Raw genomic sequence first — 22,240 nt, 5'->3', positions numbered from 1 at the left:
CCAGATACAGTTTGAAATGGATTGAATTTGGGGGATGAGGGAACGGAAGAAATCAAAGATGACTCCTAGATGTCTGACTTAAGCAAATGCTTGGCTGATGGTGCCATGGTAAGTAACACAGTTAAGAATTTAATTAATTTTAGCTATTCATAGCTACTATTAGGATAGAAGCGAGAGGAAAAAAACCTGGTGATCCTACAGCCAAAATAGAGGGAGGGAGGGAGGGGACACTAAAGCACAGACAGAAAGGACAATTAGGTCAAGCTGTGAGGGAAGAGCAATATCAGACCAAACTTCCCACTGAAAACAACTATAAAAGTGACATAAAATACCAAACAAACTGAGCTATCTAAAGGAACAGAGAGAACAACCGAGAGAGCCAGGACGTCAGGAGCCTTGAGGAGGGAGACACATAGAAGGTCCCCACTTCTCCCTTGAGGTATTTGCCGATTACCACTACGGGGTATACAGGCCAAGCAGAAAGCAGCATCTCGGAGCTTCTGTCAGTCCCACGGGGCTGGGAAGACAAGAATCGGAATTCTGTACCACACCAAAGCAGCTAGGAATTGAGGATCCCAGATAAAAAGGAACCACAAAGCATGAGCCCATCATTCTGCTCAATTTTTGCCCTCCAGGAATGTGCTGAACATGGAATGAAGTGCAGGAAAACTCCTCAAAAAGATGTTGCAAAGAGGCTAAAAGCTGAGCAGAACTTTCATCAGCCTCACAATACTTAAAATTCAGGGCTTGCCAAGGAAGAGGCATCTTGGTAAATACTTCAGACTTTTAAATGAGACCTCAAAAGAGCTACGTGCTAAGAGGCTGTTTGAATTTCCTGATTACCCGGAATTCAGGCTTATGTCTTATCAATCACTGATGAATCAAAGTGATCAATGTTGTCCTAACTGCCTGCCAGAGAATATTAATAACATTTTTCTGGGACTTCCCTGGCGGTCCAGTGGTTAAGACTCCACACTTCCACTGCAGCGGGCACAAGTTCGATCCCTGGAAGGGGAACTAAGATCCTGCGTGCCACACGGTGCAGCCAAAAAAATAAATTTAAAAATTTTTTAAGAAATAATATTTTTCTATCTGAAGAAAGATAACATCATTCTGATCCTCATAATTTTTCATCACAACGTTAATAAAACATTACCAGGCATACTGGAAAAAAGGATCAAATGATAAAAAGGCAGACAACAGAAATAAGCTCATGGGTGATGCAGGTATTAGAGTTATCAGACAGAAACATTACAACAATGTTTATATGCTCAAGAAAATAGGTAAAACACTGTGAGAACTTGAATCTGTATAAGGTTTTGGACTGAAAATACAAAAACTGAAATTAAGAACTCAATAATTGGGTATAACTGGATATTGGACAGAGGAGATATGATAGGTAAACTTGAAGATAGTTCAGCAAAAATATCCAGATACACAGAGGGGGTAAAAATAGTATGAAAACTGTGAAATGACCTAACATACGTGAATTCATAGTCCAAGAAAGAAAGGAAAGAATTAGGGCTTCCCTGGTGGCACAGTGGTTGAGAATCCACCTGCCAATGCAGGGGACACGGGTTCGATCCCTGCTCCGGGAAGATCCCACATGGCTCAGAGCAACTAAGCCCGTGTGCCACAACTACTGAGCCTGCACTCTAGAGCCTATGCACCGCAACTACTGAGCCCATGTGTCACAACTACTGAAGCCCATGTGCCTAGAGCCCGTGCTCCGCAACAAGAGAAGCTACCGCAATGAGAAGCCCGCATACCGCAACGAAGAGTAGCCCCCACTCGCCGCAACTAGAGAAAGCCCACGCATAGCAACAAAGACCCAAAGCAGCCAAAAATAAATAAATAAACTTATTTAAAAATAAAAAAGAATCCCAGCTTATGAAGAGGGTGTGTAGAAAAGGGAACCCTCCTACATTGTTGGTGGGAATGGAAGCTGGTGCAGCAACTGTGGAAAACAGTATGGAGGTTCCTCAAAAAACTAAAAATAGAACTACCATATGACCCAGCAATCCCACTACTGGGCATATACCCTGAGAAAACTGTAATTCAAAAGGACACACATGTACTGTAATTCAAAAGGACACACATGTACTGTTCATTGCTGCACTATTTACAATAGCCAGGATATGGAACAACCTAAATGTCCAATGACAGACGAATGGATAAAGAAGATGTGGTACGTATTTACAATGGAATATTACTCAGCCATAAAAAGGAACAAAACTGGGTCATCTGTAGAGATGTGAATGGACCTAGAGTCTGTCATACAGAGTGAAGTGAGACAGAAAGAGAAAAACAAATATCGTATATGTGGAATCTAGAAAAATGGTACATATGAACCTATTTGCAGGGTAGGAACAGACAAAAAGACGTAGAGAACGGACATGTGGACACAGTGGGGAAAGGGGAAGGTGGGACGAATTGGGAGGTTAGGAGTGACATATATACACTACCATGCGTAAAATAAGTACCTAGTGGGAACACGCTATAAAGCACAGGAAATTCAGCTCAGTGCTCTGTGATGACCTAGATGGATGGGATGGGTGGGGGGTGGGAGGGACGTCCAAGAGGGAGGGGATTATAGGTATACATGTAGCTGATTCACTTCATTGCACAGCAGAAACTAATACAACATTGCAAAGCATTTATACTCCAATAAAAAAAATAAAAACTATGATGCATAAAGAGATTCATCTTAAGCTATAAGGACAAAGAAAGGTTTTAAAGAAATAGCTGGAAAGAGAAGTTAAAAAAAAAAGGTACTATATAATATCCAAAAAAACCAGACTTTAAGGCAAAAATTATTACTAGAGATAATGATAAAAGGATCAATCCAACAGGAAGATACAACAAATTTATTTGTAAATTTATTTGCAACCAAGAACTTGGCCTCAAAATATATAAGGCAAAAATTTGAGAGAACTAAAAAGACATATAGATGAATCCTCACACAGTTGGAGATTTTAACACATTTCTCTCAATGAAGTGATAAAAAAGACAAAGAAGTTGGTAGTGATACAGTCGATTTGAACATGATTAATAAACTTGACTTACATGATATTAATCACACCACACTTAATTTGCTAACACTGACCAGAAAGCAAGTGTCAACAAATTACCAACAACTGAAATCAGAGAAAGAATGATCCTAGACCACAGTACTATTAAACTAGATATCAACAATAAGAATATAGCTAGAAAATCCCCAAATGCTTAGACATTATGCAATATACTTCTAAATAACCAATGCATCAAAGAAACCACAATGGAAAATTTAAAACAATTCTAATTGAGTAATAAAAATATGATATATCAGACTCGTGAGATCCAGCTGAAGTTGCACTTATAGGGAAATTTCATAGACTTAAACGCATACATTAAAAAGAGAAGACTGATCACTACTGATTTGAGTATCCATCTCAAGAAACTTTAAAAAGAACAGCAAATTAATTTTTTTAAGAAATAGAAGGAAAGAAATGAAAGTAAAAGCAGAACCTAATAGAAAATAAAGAACTTTTTAAATCTGAAAATTGGCTCTTTGAAAATCAATGGTGATCAAGAAGCAGCACAAATTACCAACAATCAGATTTTAAAAGCACATATCATTACAGATACTACAAACATTAAAAAGATAATGAAATGATACTGTAAAAAAATGTAAGCCACATTGGAAAATTTAGATAAAACAGACAAATGCCTTAAAAGCAAATCTTGTCAAAATTGACAAAGAAGTAATAGAAAACGTGAATAGTCCTACATGAACTGAAGAAACAGAATCAATAATTCCCACAAGAAAACTCCAAATGGCTTCACCAGTGAATTCTTCCAAACATTTATGGATGCAATAAAATCAATTTTCACAAACTCAGAGAACAGAAAACATTTCCCAGGTCACTTTATGAAGTCAGCATAACCTTGATACCTAAAAGTGTCAAAGACTTTACAAGAAGTTAAAAATTACTCGTCAATCCTTTTCATGAACAAAAATGCAATGTAAACGAAATATATTCTAGCATATTAAGAAGATAATGTATAGTGAAAAAGTTAGGTTTATCCAGAAATTCAAGGATGCTTTAAAATTAGTAAATGTGTACCCTCCCCCACCCCCCCAATTTTAAACACATATCTAAACACACAGCAACTCCATTCAAGCATTTTATCCTAAGACAATAATCAGACAAGGCACAGAGATATACTCTAAGATATGTATTATGACACTGTTTATAATAGCTTTTAAATGCTATATGAATATGGAATAGCTAAACAATTTATGTACACTTATCAGAATCAGTTCAAAATTATAATATGGTTCTATAACTTGTTTGTATGGGTAACCGTTAATGATATATGACTAAATGAAAAAAGCAGGATACAAAAGCAGGAGTATTTCTAAGGCAAAAACACTAATTTTATATGAAAGTGAAGAAAATTAAACATATCATGAGAGAACATTTTGTCTAGGCATAATGAGTTGCCATCTTAATTTATGTTCATTAACAAAAGATATAATGAGTAACTTAAGACAATTTTCTTCAGCAGAAAGAACACTTTCTTCTCAAAATCTAGTCAAAGAAAATTGCCCAAGTATATATTTTATTTAGACCATAAAAAAATGCTACTAGATTTGAATCTATCAACAGAGATCTGCATCATACATAAGCAGTTATACTAGTATGAAGACAAAAACAAAATACCCTAAAAGCACTAAATCAATCTATGTGTTGTGTGTGTGTGTGTGTGTGTATATATATGTGTATATATATATGTATATATATATAACAATAATAGTCTGCATTCAAAGTGGTAAGTTTATAGGAAAAAGTTCTATTGTATAATATAAATATAAGAGGACTCAAAATTCCAACAAGTTTAAAGAAAACTCCCTTTAATTTTAGCAACTAATAAGAAAATCCACCTGCATTAAAATCATTCCAACCCAGAGGTTACATAGTATTTTGCAAGGATACCTGGAACACGGTTTTGGGAGGGAACCTGAGGTATTTTGCTTAGGAAGGAGTGCCTAAGGGATTTAGCACTGTCTGCTCAGGTATGGTAGGGGGCAAGGGCTTAGTGTGTTTATCACTATTGCCATGAGACCCAAATTCCTACCCTAGCTCTGCATTTTCCTAGCTACTACTGATTCCAAAGAAGTTCCTTACCCTCTCTGAACCTAAGTTGTGAGAAAGTAAAAACAGCTCTGCTGACAATCACACTGTGATGCCTCTAAAAGACAGAGACAGACAAAGCCAACAGAAGACCAACAGGTAATAAACTCTCCCAGGGCCACTCCACAGCTCCAAAATGACTAACACTCTCCCCCAGCCCCCTTCCTTTCTCCTGACTCCTGAACAAAGACAGCTGAAAGATCTGATTACCAACCCACTTCCACTTTGTGTACGCAGCATTCAGTCCAGAGCTAGTCCCCACTTCCCTGCTCTCTCATCAGAATCATTAGGCACAGTGCAAACTCCAGCAAGAACCTCTCCGGACACCCTTTCAGGAGATTGCGTGGCCGCTCAGGCACAGGCTCCTCCTCGCCGCAGCAAGTCAATAAACCTGACTCGTTCCACTACAGATGTATTCCTGGTGGTCTTCTCCTGGTGGGTAAATAGCTGCTTCTTTTTCTATATACCAACCTATTTATCCAGGGTCACTGAGAGGATTAAACTAAATGTTATCCTGTAAAATGTCAGCATCTGCCTGGGAAACTGCTAGTACACAACAAATGTTAGCATCTCTCCCCTATGAGCTCAAAATAAAGCTACACATGTAATTTTATTTTTTTAATCATCTACCTAGTTCATCCCTGCAAGAATCTGCATCTCTGCAAAACACAGCTAACAGCCAAAAAAGATAAGCCCTGAAGTAAACAGAACTCTAAGCAACCAAAACAGACATGATCGAGTCCATGAAATAAAGATTATGCACTTTACCGTAAGAACTCCTAAAAATCTCACTTGGACACCATTTGCTCATTTTTAACACACTTTATTCTAATAAACTTTGAAAATCTGGTTTCCACACCCACAGCAAATTAGAATCAGCAACTGTAAAAAGTTAGAGAGGAATAGGTACTTACCACAGAAAAATGTAATTGCTTAACAAGGCAGGAGATGGGAAAACTATAAATATCAAACAGAACTTAAAATACTTAGAAATCTTAAGTCATCTTACACACAACTTCTAAAATTTTTTGACTGAACATCCCAACTATAAAATACTTCAGCATATACTCCCGATATATATATTCATTTATAAACCATATATTTTATGTCTATTATAAAACGTATACTAAAACAGAATTAAAATATTAAAATATTGTTTTAATTATTAACTATTTTAAACATTATCTGTTTTAATATTGCAATCACTAAAAATACTATTACTGTCAACATACTAAGTAAGAGCACTGTTACTGAATACGCCTCTTTATTTTTTAAAATCTTGCTTTCCCCTTTTGTAAAGTTCAATGTACTCTGAAACTTGGTTTTAAGAGAAGTCAAGTCATAACTGAAAAACCTAGCTCACAAATGCATAGATCCATGTAGAACACTATGTCACTTACTGTTTCACAAAATCATATCACTTTTCTACTGTATCACTAAATGTGCACAAGTCTCTGTTAAAAGTCAGTTTCTTGATGTCAATGTTATCACAATTTTATTTTACCTGATGTCAGTCAGATATTTTTGCAAACTAAGGAAAATGTGTTGCTTTTTACGTTTCTAATAAACGGGTCTAAAGCCCACTGAAATTTTCTATGAGGAAGATTTTTCAACAGACTGGAAAAATCGAAACATGTTTTCAAATGTTCTCTCCATAACACTTCTGAAAAGCAGGTATTTTTTTCACTTACTGGTTAAAAATATCAATTTTGCCTTAAAGAGACAACTAATTGTTTTCTAAAAATTATTTGCTGGGCTTCCCTGGTGGCGCAGAGGTTGAGAGTCCGCCTGCCGATGCAAGGGACACAGGTTCGTGCCCCGGTCCGGGAAGATCCCACATGCCGCGGAGCGGCTGGGCCCGTGAGCCGTGGCCGCTGAGCCTGCACGTCCGGAGTCTGTGCTCCGCAACCTGAGAGTCCACAACAGTGACAGGCCCGCGTACCGCAAAAAAAAAAAAAAAAAAAATTATCTGCCAGGTAGCATACTATTGATAGCTTCTTGCCATCATGGAAAAGATCAGTATCTAAAATGTTCATCTTTTGTAAAATAAAAATGTGTAATTCAGCTTTGAGTTCTACAATTCTTTAAGTACTTTGACAGTGAACCTCTGCTCCCCTATTTTTAAAAGTAACTATATAATACACTATGACAGAAAAGCTGTAGAAACTTTGAGAAACTCATGGTGCTGCTTTTGTTCTCCACATTACAAAATTCCCACACCTTCTCCCAGCAAACCATGCTCATGAGAACGTGGACCTAGAAAAGCCTCGAGGCTTTTTCAGATCCTATCCATATTTTAATTCAAAACCTCAATTCTTCCCTCTTTTTGGAGCACAAAGTAACAACTAGAAGTTCTAATATTTTTATTCTCACATCGCAACTGACTTGCCTCATCTCACTTTGTAAATTACTAGTAGTGAAGGGGCATAAGGCTTCACAATCTATATTAGATGCTGAGGGTATGACAGCTATGGTTTATAGAATAATGATTACACAGTGAAGGAGTCAATGAACTTCATTGAAGTGAATCAATATTATTCAAATGATGGCTCTAAGTCACGGAAAGTAAATTATGCGTAGCATATTACACGTAAGCAAATAGGACAGTAATCCAAAATAAATTGGGATATTCCCCAAAACAACCTTTAGGTATTCAAAAAATTTACTGATTCAAAAAAATGTATTACCCAGGGTTTTTAGTTACCATGAATTCTAGTCACTTTCAGTTTTTCCCCCCTCAGAATGAGAGGAATTCTTAGAGCATATTTAAGAAGTATATACTTCAGTCTCCTAAATCATATTTACTGTTCCATGTTATGAAAACCAGTAGAGCCATCAGTACTTTATCGATCATTTAAAATAACGTCAAGCCTTACACTAAAAATATATTTTTCATATTCCAAGTAGTAATAGAAGCAGACATCACAGACTTCATATTTAACACCATTATTATAAATAGTAGTAGTATGGGACAATATTTACCTTTCCCATAAGTAACAGAGAGAGTAATGCTTTAGGAGTCAAGAAAACTCTCAACAGTTTTTTTTTTGTTTTTTTTTTTTTGCGGTACGCAGGCCTCCCACTGCCGCGGCCCCTCCCGCTGTGGAGCACAGGCTCCTGACGTGCAGGCCCAGGGGCCATGGCTCACGGGCCCAGCAGCTCCGCGGCACGTGGGATCTTCCCGGACCGAGGCACGAACCCGTAGTTGTCCCCCGCATCGGCAGGCGCACTCCCATCCACTGCGCCACCAGGGAAGCCCCTCAACAGTTTTTAAATGTCTATTCTGTTTTAGAAATTACAGGAGATCTAATAAAGGTAAGACACATATTCATGTAAATTTGACATCACGTAAGAATCTGAAATACACTGACAGAAAATGGTTCACAGGAAGGAAAGATCACTGTGGAGTAGAATGAACTAAAAACCGTTTTCACAGGAGAGGGACATGAGCTGGAGTAGGATTCAGAGCTAGAAAGGAAAAGGCATTCAAAGCAGAGGGAAATAATGTGTCATTTGTTTTCTCAATAAAAATGCCTAATTCAGAACACCACATTTAAGACACATTCAAGTAAAACAATTTAGAGAAACACTCCATAAGAGATATGTTAATTAATAAGCCGTTCATCAAGTCACCTACGTGTGTGTGTGTGTGTGTGTGTGTATAAGTATATATACATAAATGGTACTATCTACCCTTTAGCTTCATAGAACCCCCCAACTTATACTGGGAATAAGAAGTTCCACCAAGAGAACGAAAAATTAAGAAGAGCTGTAAGTAAAGAGAAAATCTGTGCATTACATCTTTTGGGGGGGGGATTTTTTTTTTTAACATCTTTATTGGAGTATAATTGCTTCACAATGGTGTGTCAGTTTCTGCTTTACAACAAAGTGAATCAGCTATACACATACACACAACCCCGTATCTCCTCCCTCTTGTGTCTCCCTCCCACCTTCCCTATCCCACCCCTCTAGGTGGTCACAAAGCACCGAGCTGATCTCCCTGTGCTATGTGGCTGCTTCCCACTAGCTATCTATTTTACATTTGGTAGCGTATATATGTCCATGCCATTTTCTCAGTTCATCCCAGCTTACCCTTCCCCCTCCCTGTGTCCTCAAGTCCATTCTTTACATCTGCGCCTTTATTCCTGTCCTGCTCCTAGGTTCTTCAGAAGCTTTTTTTATTATTATTTTTAAGATTCCATATATATGTGTTAGTATACGGTATTTGTTTTTCTCTTTCTGACTTACTTCACTCTGTATGAGTTTCTAGGTCCATCCACCTGACTACAAATAACTCAATTTCGTTTCTTTTTATGGCTGAGTAATATTCCATTGTGTATATGTGCCACATCTTCTTTATCCATTCATCTGTCGATGGACACGTAGATGAATGGATATTGTAAATAGAGCTGCAATGAACATTGTGGTACATGACTCTTTTTGAATTATGGTTTTCGTCCTGGCTATTGTAAATAGAGCTGCAATGAACATTGTGGTACATGACTCTTTTTGAATTATGGTTTTCTCAGGGTATATGCCCAGTAGTGGGATGGCTGGGTCATATGGTAGTTCTATTTTTAGCTTTTTAAGGAACCTCCACACTGTTCTCCGTAGTGGCTGTATCAATTTACATTCCCACCAACAGTGAAAGAGGGTTCCCTTTTCTCCACACCCTCTCCAGCATTTATTCTTCATAGATTTTTTGATGATGCCCATTCTGACTGGTATGAGGTGATACCTCATTGTAGTTTTGATTTGCATTTCTCAGTGATTAGTGATGTTGAGCATCCTTTCATGTGTTTGTTGGCAATCTGTATATCTTCTTTGGAGAAATGTCTATTTAGGTCTTCTGCCTATTTTAGGATTGGGTTTTTTTGGTTTTTTGATATTGAGCTGCATGAGCTACGTGTAAATTTTGGAGATTAATCCTTTATCAGTTGCTTCATTTGCAAATATTTTCTCCCATTCTGAGGGTTGTATTTTCGTCTTGTCTATGGTTTCCTTTGCTGTGCAAAAGCTTTTAAGTTTCATTAGGTCCCATTTGTTTATTTTTGTTTTTATTTCCATTTATCTAGGAGGTGGGTCAAAAAGGATCTTGCTGTGATTTATGTCATAGAGTGTTCAGCCTATGTTTTCCTCTAAGAGTTTTATAGTGTCTGGCCTTACATTTAGGTCCTTAATCCATCTGGAGTTTATTTTTGTGTATGGTGTTAGGGAGTGTTCTAATTTCATTCTTTTACTTGTAGCTGTGCAGTTTTCCCAGCACCACTTATCAAAGAGGCTGTCTTTTCTCCATTGTATATTCTTGCCTCCTTTATCAAAAATAAGGTGACCATATGTGTGTGGGTTTATCTCTGGGCTTTCTATCCTGTTCCATTGATCTAGATTTCTGTTTTTGTGCCAGTACCAAAGTGTCTTGATTACTGTAGCTTTGTAGTATAGTCTGAAGTCTGGGAGCCTGATTCCTCCAGCTCCGTTCTCAAGATTGCTTTGACTATTCGGAGTCTTTTGTGTTTCCATACAAATTGTGCAATTTTTCTTCTAGTTCTCTGAAAAATGCCATTGGTAGTTTGATAGGGATTGCATTGAATCTGTAGATTGCTTTGGGTAGTATAGTCATTTCCACAGTGTTCATTCTTCCAATCCAAGAACATGGTATATCTCTCCATCTATTTGTATCATCTTTAATTTCTTTCATCAGTGTCTTACAGTTTTCTGCATACAGGTCTTTTGTCTCCTTAGGTAGGTTTATTCCTAGGTATTTTATTCTTTTTGTTGCAATGGTAAATGGGAGTGTTTCCTTAATTTCTCTTTCAGATTTTTCATCATTAGTGTATAGGAATGCAAGAGATTTCTGTGCATTAATTTTGTATCCTGCTACTTTACCAAATTCATTGATTAGCTCTAGGAGTTTTCTGGTAGCATCTTTAGGATTCTCTATGTATAGTATCATGTCATCTGCAAACAGTGACAGCTTTACTTCTTCTTTCCGATTTGGATTCCTTTTATTTCTTTTTCTTCTCTGACTGCTGTGGCTAAAACTTCCAAAACTGTGTTGAATAACAGTGGTGAGAGTGGACAACCTTGTCTTATTCCCGATCTTAGAGGAAATGGTTTCAGCTTTTCACCACTGAGAATGATGTTGGCTGTGGGTTTGTCATATATGGCCTTTATTATGTTGAGGTAAGTTCCCTCTATGCCTACTTTCTGGAGGGTTTTTATCATACATGGGTGTTGAATTTTGTCAAGAGCTTTTTCTGCATCTATTGAGATGATCATATGGTTTTTCTCCTTCAATTTGTTAATATGGTTTATCACATTGATTGATTTGCGTATACTGAAGAATTCTTGCATTCCAGGGATAAACCCCACTTGATCATGGTGTATGATCCTTTTAATGTGCTGTTGGATTCTGTTTGCTAGTATTTTGTTGAGGACTTTTTGCATCTATGTTCATTAGGGATATTGGCCTGTAGTTTTCTTTCTTTGTGACATCTTTGTCTGGTTTTGGTATCGCTGATGGTGGCCTCGTAGAATGAGTTTGGGAGTGTTCCTCCCTCTGCTATAGTTTGGAAGAGTTTGAGAAGGATAGATGTTAGCTCTTCTCTAAATGTTTGATAGAATTCACCTGTGAAGCCATCTGGTCCTGGGCTTTTGTTTGCTGGAAGATTTTTAATCACAGTCTCAATTTCAGTGCTGGTGATTGGTCTGTTTATATTTTCTATTTCTTCCTGGTTCAGTCTCAGAAGGTTGTACTTTTCTAAGAATTTATCCATTTCTTCCAGGTTGTCTATTCTATTGGCATATAGTTGCTTGTAGTAATCGCCCATGATCCTTTGTATTTTGCAGTGTCAGCTGTTACTTCTCCTTTTTCATTTCTAATTCTGTTGAGTCTTCTCCCTTTTCTTCTTGATGAGTCTGGCTAATGGTTTATCAATTTTGTTTATCTTCTCAAAGAACCAGCTTTTAGTTTTATTGATCTTTGCTATCATTTCCTTCATTTCTTTTTCATTTATTTCTGATCTGATCTTTATGATTTCTTTCCTTCTGCTAACTTTGGGGGTTTTTTGTTCTTCTTTCTCGAATTGCTTTAGGTGTAAGGTTAGGTTGTTTATTTGAGATGTTTCTTGTTTCTTGAGGTAGGACTGTATTGCTATAAACTTCCCTCTTAGAACTGCTTCTGCTGCATCCTATAGGTTTTTGGGTTGTCACGTTTTCATTGTCATTTGTTTCTAGGTATTTTTTGATTTCCTCTTTGAGTTCTTCAGTGATCTCTTGGTTATTTAGTAGTGTATTGTTTAGCCTCCATGTGTTTGTATTTTTTACAGATGTTTTCCTGTAATTGATATCTAGTCTCATAGCATTGTGGTCGGAAAAGATACTTGATACGATTTCAATTTTCTTAAATTTACCAAGGCTTGATTTGTGGCCCAAGATATGATCCTGGAGAATGTTCCATGAGCACTTGAGAAGAAAGTGTATTCTGTTGTCTTTGGATGGAATGTCCTATAAATATCAATTAAGTCCATCTTGTTTAATGTATCACTTAAAGCTTGTGTTTCCTTATTTATTTTCATCTTGGATGATCTGTCCATTGGTGAAAGTGGGATGTTAAAGTCCCCTACTATGACTGTGTTACTGTCGATTTCCCCTTTTATGGCTGTTAGCATTTGCCTTATGTATTGAGGTCCTCCTATGTTGGGTGCATAAATATTTAGAATTGTCATATCTTCTTCTTGGATTGATCCCTTGATCATTATGTAGTGTCCTTCTTTGTCTCTTGTAATAGGTTTTATTCTGAAGTCTATTTTGTCTGAGATGAGAACTGCTAGTCCAGCTTTCTTTTGATTTCCATTTGCATGGAATATCTTTTTCCATCCCCTCATTTTCAGTCTGTAGGTGTCCCTAGGTCTGAAGTGGGTCTCTTATGGACAGCATATATACGGGTCTTGCTTCTGTATCCATTCGGCCAGTCTATGTCTTTTGGTTGGAGCATTTAATCCATTTAAATTTAAGGTAGTTATCAATATGTATGTTCCTATTACCATTTTCTTAACTGTTTTGGGTTCGTTATTGTAGGTCTTTCCCTTCTCTTGTGTTTCCTGCCTAGAGAAGTTCCTTTAGCATTTGTTGTAAAGCTGGTTTGGTGGTATTGAATTCTCCTAGCTTTTGCTAGTCTGTAAAGGTTTTAATTTCTCCATCGAATCTGAATGAGATCCTTGCTGGGTAATCTTGGTTGTAGGTTTTTCCCTTTCATCACTTTAAATAGGTCCTGCCACTCCCTTCTGGCTTGCACAGTTTCTGCTGAAAGATCAGCTGTTAACCTTATGGGGAGTCCCTTGTATGTTATTTGTTGTTTTTGCCTTGCTTGGGCATTAAATCTTAATACACCCTTTCTTCAAAGTTAAAATTTTTCTATTCTCTAGACCTTTAACAAGCATGACATTTTCCCCTGGCATAATCTATATCTGTCATTTTAACTTGGAAAAGTGATAAAACTTCAGTTTGAAAAGAAATTCATTTTAATAATTTCCTGTCCACTAGAGGGCTCCCACATTTCTTCCACAAATGTTACAGATATGACATTACAATAAAAATATTCATTAAGCACTGAAAAAACTCAAATTATCATTAGCTCACTTAACCCCAGACTAAAAATGGTTACATCTGCTACAATTTTACATTAATAGTTTTAAAAGATACACGGTTTTCCTGTATTTTATCATCTAAAACATTTTGAATAACCAAAATTGCTTTGCCATTATTCTCACACTAATTGTCAATGTCTCTCCTAGGTAGGGTTTTCAATTTTACAGATATCATAAAGTATACTTTCAGTCCAAAGCTCTAAATTGTAGTTCAAATGTCTTATATAATAGTTTTATAAATACAATAATTTATTTCTTGATAACTTTCCAAATCCAGAAAATTACCAGCTTATCCACCCAGCCTTAGGCTTTATTACTAACAGAAAGAGTAAACATTTTCTTTCAGAAAAACCTAAGTCATTAACATAATTCATGCTACAACTATAAACAGTGAATATTGCCCATCATAAACTATGATTTGCGCTGAGGCGAAAAAAATGAATCATTTAAACACAATGTATTATAATGATATTCTGTTCAGATATTTTCAGATTTTTCTCACAAATAAGTTATTACACTGGAATGTTAGTAAATCTCCTAGTTAAAACTCAATCACTCTTAGCAAAGGAAAAGCCAACATTTTAAGTAAACACATTTATATAATTTATAGGACATCTTTACAGAATGTTCATTGGAAAAGTATCAACTGCAAATTATTCTTTGTAAAGAATATAGCAAATCCATTCACGGGGGGTACCACTCCCACCCATCCTCAAAAGACTGACTTGCTAAATTTGGATTGTAAGAAAAAGAGACTACTTATGGTAAACAAAAAAATTTACTGAATGTTTAAAAATAAATTTTAAATGTTATATTTACAAAATAAAAAAGTGATGCTAAAAAACCGATTTTAGAGTCAAAATAATTGCCGTAAGAAGACTTTACCAAAAACATCAAATGATTTAGCAATTATTATAGCTCATTTATGAACTATCTCCAATGAAAACATGACAGGGGTTATAACTTCACTGCCCCACCTCGTCTCCTAAACAGGATTTTCCTATACAACTGACAGGCACCGTTAACACGTGAAACAGCGTAACATTCGTTTCTAAATAGCACATACGAACTGTCGCCACTGAGAAACTTGACATTTTTACTGCATCTAGCAAAAATGTATGTATTCGTACTTGCAAGAGTGTGTATCCTGATCACTTTAGAGTTGTACTTCAAGGGAAATGTCAGAGTGTGGAAAGAGGTGGGAGTGGACCGGCTGACGCTCTCCAAGAGTGGTAAAAGTCTTCTCACTTTAAGTCACAGATGTAAATGCAGATTGTCAATTACAGATAATAAAAAGTTGAACAAATATGAAGCATTTAATCGACAACTTTCAACCAGTATTTATCATGTCATATTTCAAAAAGTTGAGGATTCTAGGTACATATCAAATAAAGGCACTTCTTAAGCAAAAATGCAATGTAAGTACTAGCAAATGAAGGTTTAAAAGGTTTTAACGCTGGAAAAAGCCCTCAAGACCTCCAACAAGTTGGACAGCTAGAAAATGACACATAAAAAATATTCAGAACCATCTCATCTGAGCTGTACCTTAGATACACTCTGAAATAGCATCACCAGGGCATTATATGTTTATTACATAATACTGCTTTGCCCTTGCATATCACCTTTAATCACGGGATCTCAAAGCACCAAAGAATCATCAAGGCCTTAAAATACAGTCTGAAACGGAAATAGTTGTATTTTATAACTGCAGCTATTAATAAAACCTTGCACTACTTCCCGGTCCCCTGATGCGAACACTAGCTTCCAAACCTTCTCTCTGACTTGGAAACAGTATTCCCCAAATCATCTCAATTTGTGACTGATGCTACCCGCATTCCAGCTTTTCTTCATCACTGGGCCTAAATAAAGTTGTGGCACTGTTTTAATGACACAAATCTATTTCACGACAACTTCTGTGACAGATAAATAGTACGAAGGGTGATCATATCTCACAGTGCGCATGATGATATAAGATGGAGGCTTTAGAGAGAGAGCCAACCTTTGCTGGAGGTGATGAGCCCACAGAGCAATTATCCAACAGAGGAAAGAGCATTTTCCAGCTCCGTCCAGAGACCTCTCCAGGCAACTTCGCGAGTAGGGTGGAGGAAATCAAGTCCAGCTATCCTTAAGCAGGCCGGAGACTATTCTCCGGTGTGCACACCAGGAGGGAAGGGAAAACTAAAAGTACAGTGCTCGAGTTTTAAGAATCAGGAAGGAGAGTGTAAGGTTGCTATGTGGCCACCCTAGAGACAGAACACTGTGGTTCCTTTGCATTTAAATAGTGCACTAAAAGGGAAATCAAACGCTAGCAAAATGTCTTTAAACCAAGGTCAAATTATGCCAGTTAGAGCCATTTAATTTTTATTTTACAGCCTGTAAATGAGGTTCACTCTTATTGAAACATCTGTCATTTTAAAATTTAATCACCAGGAAAGTTCAATTTTTTTTCGCTGAAATATACAAACACTCAAATGTTAACTTCATGTAAGTGAGCATAACTATGTTAACTTCAATTCTTTCATAAACAAGATTATGCACCTTCCTGTTAATTGCATTACGTTTGTCCCTAGGACAGCAAAGTGTAATTTCACACTCATACAAACCCACCTCCCAGCACTGTAAACCTACACAGTTCCTGTTAGTCAACAGTCTCATATCCTTAACCTTTATGCAGAGTACTTTTTGTTTCAGGTTCTTAACATTCCAGTATGAAGGCTCAATCAATAATATGTTTTATGAGCTTTTAAAAGTCCAGTGATGTAATACTACTAAATATTTGGTACTAAAAGTCCTGGAATATTCATTCAAAGTACCAAAATACAGCCAGCCTAGATTTGTGAAAATTCCAAAACGTCTTAATATTTCTGTTGCCATACTTGCTCACCCATACGTTTCAAAAAGCTCACAGCAAATTCTGGTCAAGTTTCTCTCCAAGAGATAACACGTCCCTGTTTTTGGAAATATCAAGCTTGTACCTACTGCGTTAATGATCAGTGCCACCGAGCACGATCCCCGTTTTCCTGTCCACCTCTGTATCTAGCAGGGACACCCGTCCTGAGCTCTGCCCACTGCCACTGACGTTTTCAGAAGCTTTAAAGACACAAGTGTTCAGAGGCTTCTAGCAAAGAAGAAGAGATTTTCTCCACTTCAGGCTACCTTGCTACATGTTCCCAACTTCTCCATTGTCTTTAATCATTTAGAAAACACAAATGAGAAAAATCTGCATTAAAAGCAGTACTTTCTCAAGAGGGACACCAGACCCTCCAACTTCTCCAGATCTCCCAGCACCGTGGCTTTTCAACAGTCCCCCGCAAACCTTCACCCCACGCCTGTATCCTGATTTAATAAGACTGGAAACCACAATTAAATCAAAGGGTGTCGTAACTCTTATCCTTCACTTACCATATCCGCCGGGACATTACTGGACATCTTGCCGCTTGATATATATACCCAGATGTTTACGCCGAAAAAAAAAAATCAAGAAGAGACAACAACAAACAAAAAAGAGAAATCTTCGAGCTACAGAAATCAACCTTCACGATCTTGACTGGTTCGAGATGTGCTTCCCCCTAAAATAAGTTCTTTTGCAGCCAAAGTGCCGGCCGGGCCGAGGTTCCGAGAGAAGAGGAACAATCGCCGGGAGCGGTGTGGCCAGACCAGGAGGGAACTCCTGGGGTAGCAGCCCCGTCGTCGTCGTCAGCAGCAGCAGCCCCAGGACCGGCCGCGCCAGGTGGACCGAGCCGAGTGACACACGGACATGGAGCGGGGTGGGAGGGGGTTAAATCGTCTTCCTCCTTTCCCAGCCCGGCAGTGATTCACACTTGCTCCCAAGTCGAGTCTTCATTAAGCAGGAGGAGAATGCCCCGGCGCCGCGGTACACAGATAACTATGTGGCTACACATGGACGCGTCCCCCGGCGGACGGCGCGGGGAAACGGCTCAACTCGCGCGGCCGGGGTTGCCAGCCGGGCCGCGGAAACCCGCGCTCAAGGGCATTTAACTCGTTGGCAGCCGAAGCGCAAGCCCGGGCCGGAGAGCCGGGGCGGCGAGCGGGGAAAGCGGGGCGCTCGGCCCGGCAGGAGACCCCACGGCCCGTCGGGGCTCAGGCCGCGGGCGCCTCCGGGCAGCCGCGGGGCTCAGGACACATAGTCTCCGGCTTCCCGGCGCTCCTCTCTCGCCTCCGCCTCCCCCGGCTCCGCCTTCCCCTCCCCTCCCCGGCCTCGCGAGCTCCCCGCGACGCCGACTTCGGCTGGGCTCCGGAAGAGCCCGGGTCCTTCCTCTCCTCAGCCCGGGAACCGCTTCCTCTCAGAGCTCTGTCTCTCCTCCTCCTCCTCCTCCTCCTCCACTTTTCAGTACCCAACGCCGCAGCCGCCTCCTGTCATCGCCCCTCAAGCCAACATGGCGGCGGCGGCGGCGGCGGCGGCGGCGGCAGCTGCCGAAGCGCGAGTCGCGGACATGGGAAGAGCACGGCCCCCCCCCTTCGCAGCCACCGCCCCCGCCTTCCTTCTCCCCCTCCCCCTCCGCGAACACCAAAGGCGTCACTACGGAGACCACCCTCGAGCATCACGGGAAGTGTAGTCTACACCGGGGGGGGCGGTGCGGAGGGAGCGGGCCGCCTAACGCGTCCTCGCCCGACTCCGAAGCCACGCCCCTCCTAGCAACAGTTGCTAGGAGAGGAAAGCTCGCTTTAGCCAAGCTGCTGCAGGGAAGTTAGAAGATACCTGCTACCAGAAGTGCTGTGATCGTGCGAATTATTGGGCGAAAATTATTCTGCACAGGGAAATTCCCTCGTGCACAATATACACGCAGAGTTAAAACATGGTTTACCTCCAAGCAGAACCATTCATTTTTAAGGATAGCACGCTCTCCACATCCTGCAATCTCAAAGCATTTTGTATAGTGATTTCGTCTAGGTCTCTCCTCAACAATACATTTGGAAGATCAGAAGCATTGATTTCCAATAAGGTCATAGAAGTTCAACAAGAGTAAGGATATAGTTAAGCAGGGAGAATGTTGGAACATATGTTTCTTGAAGACCCAGGCCCATAAAGCTACAATCTAGTTAATTGAAATTACCAAAAACTGCATTAGATGCAATAGTGTATGAACCAAAAAGTGTATTAGATACGATAGTGTATGAGGCTAAATCTCTATCAGGAAATAGCTACTACAAACTACATGAGGATTCGCCAGTTTACCAGGCTAGCCCTGAAATTCTATTTAACTCAAGATGTAATTGAAAATTTATACACCTGCAGTGATTAGCAAACAGCAGAAAATAATACCATTAATGAGAGACTTAGATGAAGAATACATCTAGCCCAGATTTAGGAACAAAATGCAGAGACCACAAATGTCTATCTGACTCCCTATACATACCTCTCTTAGGGTATTTTAGGAAGGGTCGTCTCAATGAGACACCTGTATAAAAATGCCAACAAGGTAAGAGTCTGACAGCCACCTCTCCAACCTACAGTTATGTGACCGCATCTGTGAAACAGTCTTGTCTTCCTTCCAGGGGTAAAGTAGGGGCACTTGTGAGGATAAATTCATGTAGGGAAAATAAATCACTTTGTGAATAACAATGCATCATTTGATGTGAAACGTTACTACTTATTCATTCAGCAAACAAACACACCAGGCACTCTGCTAGGCACCAGGAGTTCAAAAATGAATAATCCAGGCAGTGTCCCCCATTGTCTAGGAGCCTGTGTCATTCCCCACAGCAATCTCTCCAGTCAGGTGTGTCTCATCATGATGGAAACTCACAGGACGTTTAGAGTACCTGCGTCTTGATTAGCCCTGCTGGAGAAATTCCAAGCCCTCCTGGAGGCCTATATCATCCTGGGGTGAGTTAGCGTAGTAACCAGGGAGGAGGAGGGTAGATTGAATTCCCAGAGAGACCAAAGGACAGAAGAAAAAAGAGGCCTGAATCTTGCCCTGATTAGGCTTCAGGACTTGGTATAGATATTTCTGAGTCCATAGCTACACGATTTTCCTTGGCCTCATTCTCCATGTTTAGCAACCACAGAGGCCTCTCTAGCAGCCCTCCAGGAAATAAGGGCAGCTGAAGATGTTTCAGTGAGTTCAGAAGGAATATTGAAGGCTGTTGCTCACAAAGTTAGTCCTCCACCCTACTCCAAACCCCAACTTTCATCCAACTACTGCCCTGGCCAAGGCTCTGCAAGAAGCAGAAGGTGGCAGGATGTATAGAAGCCTCAACTCACTTCCTCTGCTGTTTCCCAGCAATCGTGCGACGACAGGAGACATAATGACCACCACTGCCAGCCCAAGACCTTGGCATCTCTGATACATGGTGTTGCTGTTTGACACTGGTTACCCCAGCCACCTCCACAAAAGGCAGCATCTTTCAAAAGTAAAGTCCCTGCACCTGGCTGTATTTCCAGTCTCTCTTCTAAGAGAGGCTGCGACATTATTCTCCATAAGACTCATTATAGCTCTTGCCTAATAGAGTTAAGGCACAAGGGAGCATGACTGGACACAGTTGCAGACTTTTCCACTCTCCTCTCTTTCCTCTGTACTTCCCGACTCAGGTGGGTGAGAAGAGAGACTGGAAAAAGAGCCCATCTGTTCCCGGCAGGAAAGGATAACATCTTCTTAATACCTTCAATCTACTCTCAGCATCAATTTGAAGGAAGCAAGTGACACGGCATTTTTGTATTACAAAAAGTAACTCTATGGGAAATCAAAAGACCTGGCTTTGGGGATGAATTTGCTGTGTGACCTTTGACAAGACACTTTGCTTCTCTGAGTCTCAATTTGTTCATCTGAGGAGGTGGGACTAAAATCTCTAAGGCCCCTTCTAAGAGTCTGTGAAGTCAAGTCCTGGAAGAATAACACATGACACCCATGACCTGTTAAAAATATCTCCCCCAAGTGACTGCTCATGGGTATGAGGGGTTTTTGGGGGGTGGAGGGCAGAGTGTGATGGAAATGTTCTAAAATTAGATTATGGTGATGGCAGCATAACTCTGTAAATATACTAAAAACTATTGAATTGTACATGTGAAATGGGAGAATTTATATTTTTTTAAATTATAAATACACATAATTTAAAATTTACCATCTTTACTTTTTGGGGTGCACAATTCAGGGGCATTAAGTACATTTACTCCATTGTACTACCATCACCACCATCCATCTGCAGAACTCTTGCATCTTGTGAAACTGAAACTCCAAACCCAATACACAACTTCCCATTCCCCCTCCCCCTCCCCCCAGCCCCCGGCAACCACCAGAATACTTTCTGTCTCTATTAATTTGACAACTCTAGGTACATAATATAATTAGAATCATACAGTACTTGTCCTTTCGTAATTGGTTTATTTCACTTAATGTCTTCAAGGCTCATCCATGTTGTAGCATGTGTCAGAATTTCCTCCCTCTTTAAGAGGAAATAAATACTCCACTGTATGTATGTACATAGTACATTTTGCCTATCCATTCATCCATCGATGGACACTTGGATTGCTTCTACATTTTGGTTATTTTGAGGTGGATGATTTTTATGATATGTAAATTGTATGTCAGTGAAGCTGTTAAAAATATAATCTCCCCTATCTGCCATGTAAGGGGTCTGAAATGATTTCCATCTTAGGATCATTCCTTAAGGGTCTTCACAAAAAACTCTGGAATTTAAACTAGAGAGAAGCATTATTTTCTATAAGACCAGTAACCTTTAATCAGGTATTACTTTGCTTGATTATCTCATTATGCCATCCATTGTCATTTATTAAAGATCTGGGGGTAGGAAAATGCCACAAGGGGCAGAGAAATGTTTGCAACAATGCCTGGGGGGTGGAGACAAGGGTTGTGGATATACCATACTCTGTGGGCAAAGTGGAAGTAAGAACTTTGAGAACCTCCTTTGCCCTCTATGTCCGGTTTTACCCAAGACTGGCCTGGTCCCCTTTGGTCCCAGTGTAAGAGACACATCAAGGTTTTGCTTTGTAAAATTATACTACATTTCTTTCTCATGAGAAAATCTATATGAAGCCCCCTAAAACCAGTGTGAAGACTCCCATCATAGAAGGGTTCTCAAGAAATGTCCATTTCCTACCACAAAAAAGGTCGAGGTCTTTTCTCTGAAACTAGATGTAATTTGCTAGTTACTGGTTTAGTAATGGACTTTCCCCCTTTAGTCTTTACTCTTGCTGCAGCAGAATAAATGGACTATGTGTGTTTGTAGATTTGAGAATCGTGCTCTGAAGGCGTTTGGGAGATGAAGAAAAGAATTATATTGTGTAAGGCAAGGGAACAGGCCGGACACGTTGGCTGACCTATTTTCACTCCTGAGGAGCACCCCTACACACGTTGCAAATATGTCCAGCCTTTTAACCGTACACTCCCCTAACCAGACATTCTCAACCCAGTTCCCATAAAAATCACTAGGAAC

General features: G+C 39.5%; 1 protein-coding gene and 1 long non-coding RNA gene across 5 annotated transcripts in view; one reads left to right on the top strand and one right to left on the bottom strand.

Moving 5' to 3' along the window:
* The window catches only part of UBL3 (ubiquitin like 3), a 70,808-nt gene extending 52,510 nt beyond the window's left edge, over window positions 1–18,298 (bottom strand). The window contains exon 1 of one of the 2 annotated variants that reach the window (XM_067713556.1): window positions 17,228–18,298. In XM_067713556.1, the coding sequence (XP_067569657.1) occupies window positions 17,228–17,254 (27 nt within the window). In that variant the 5' untranslated portion in view covers window positions 17,255–18,298. Of the gene's footprint in view, window positions 1–15,824; window positions 15,894–17,227 lie in introns of those variants that run through there. The other variant, XM_067713555.1, reaches the window with a different exon arrangement.
* Window positions 1–22,240, top strand: part of LOC137211263 (uncharacterized) — a 163,535-nt gene that overhangs the window by 122,772 nt on the left and 18,523 nt on the right. The gene's annotated exons all lie outside the window — the stretch shown is intronic.

The sequence above is a fragment of the Pseudorca crassidens genome, chromosome 18 (assembly GCF_039906515.1).
Source record: "Pseudorca crassidens isolate mPseCra1 chromosome 18, mPseCra1.hap1, whole genome shotgun sequence".
Classification (NCBI taxonomy): Eukaryota; Metazoa; Chordata; class Mammalia; order Artiodactyla; family Delphinidae; genus Pseudorca; species Pseudorca crassidens.
Note: the sequence above shows the minus strand (reverse complement) of the source record. Positions and strands in the feature narration are given on the sequence as shown.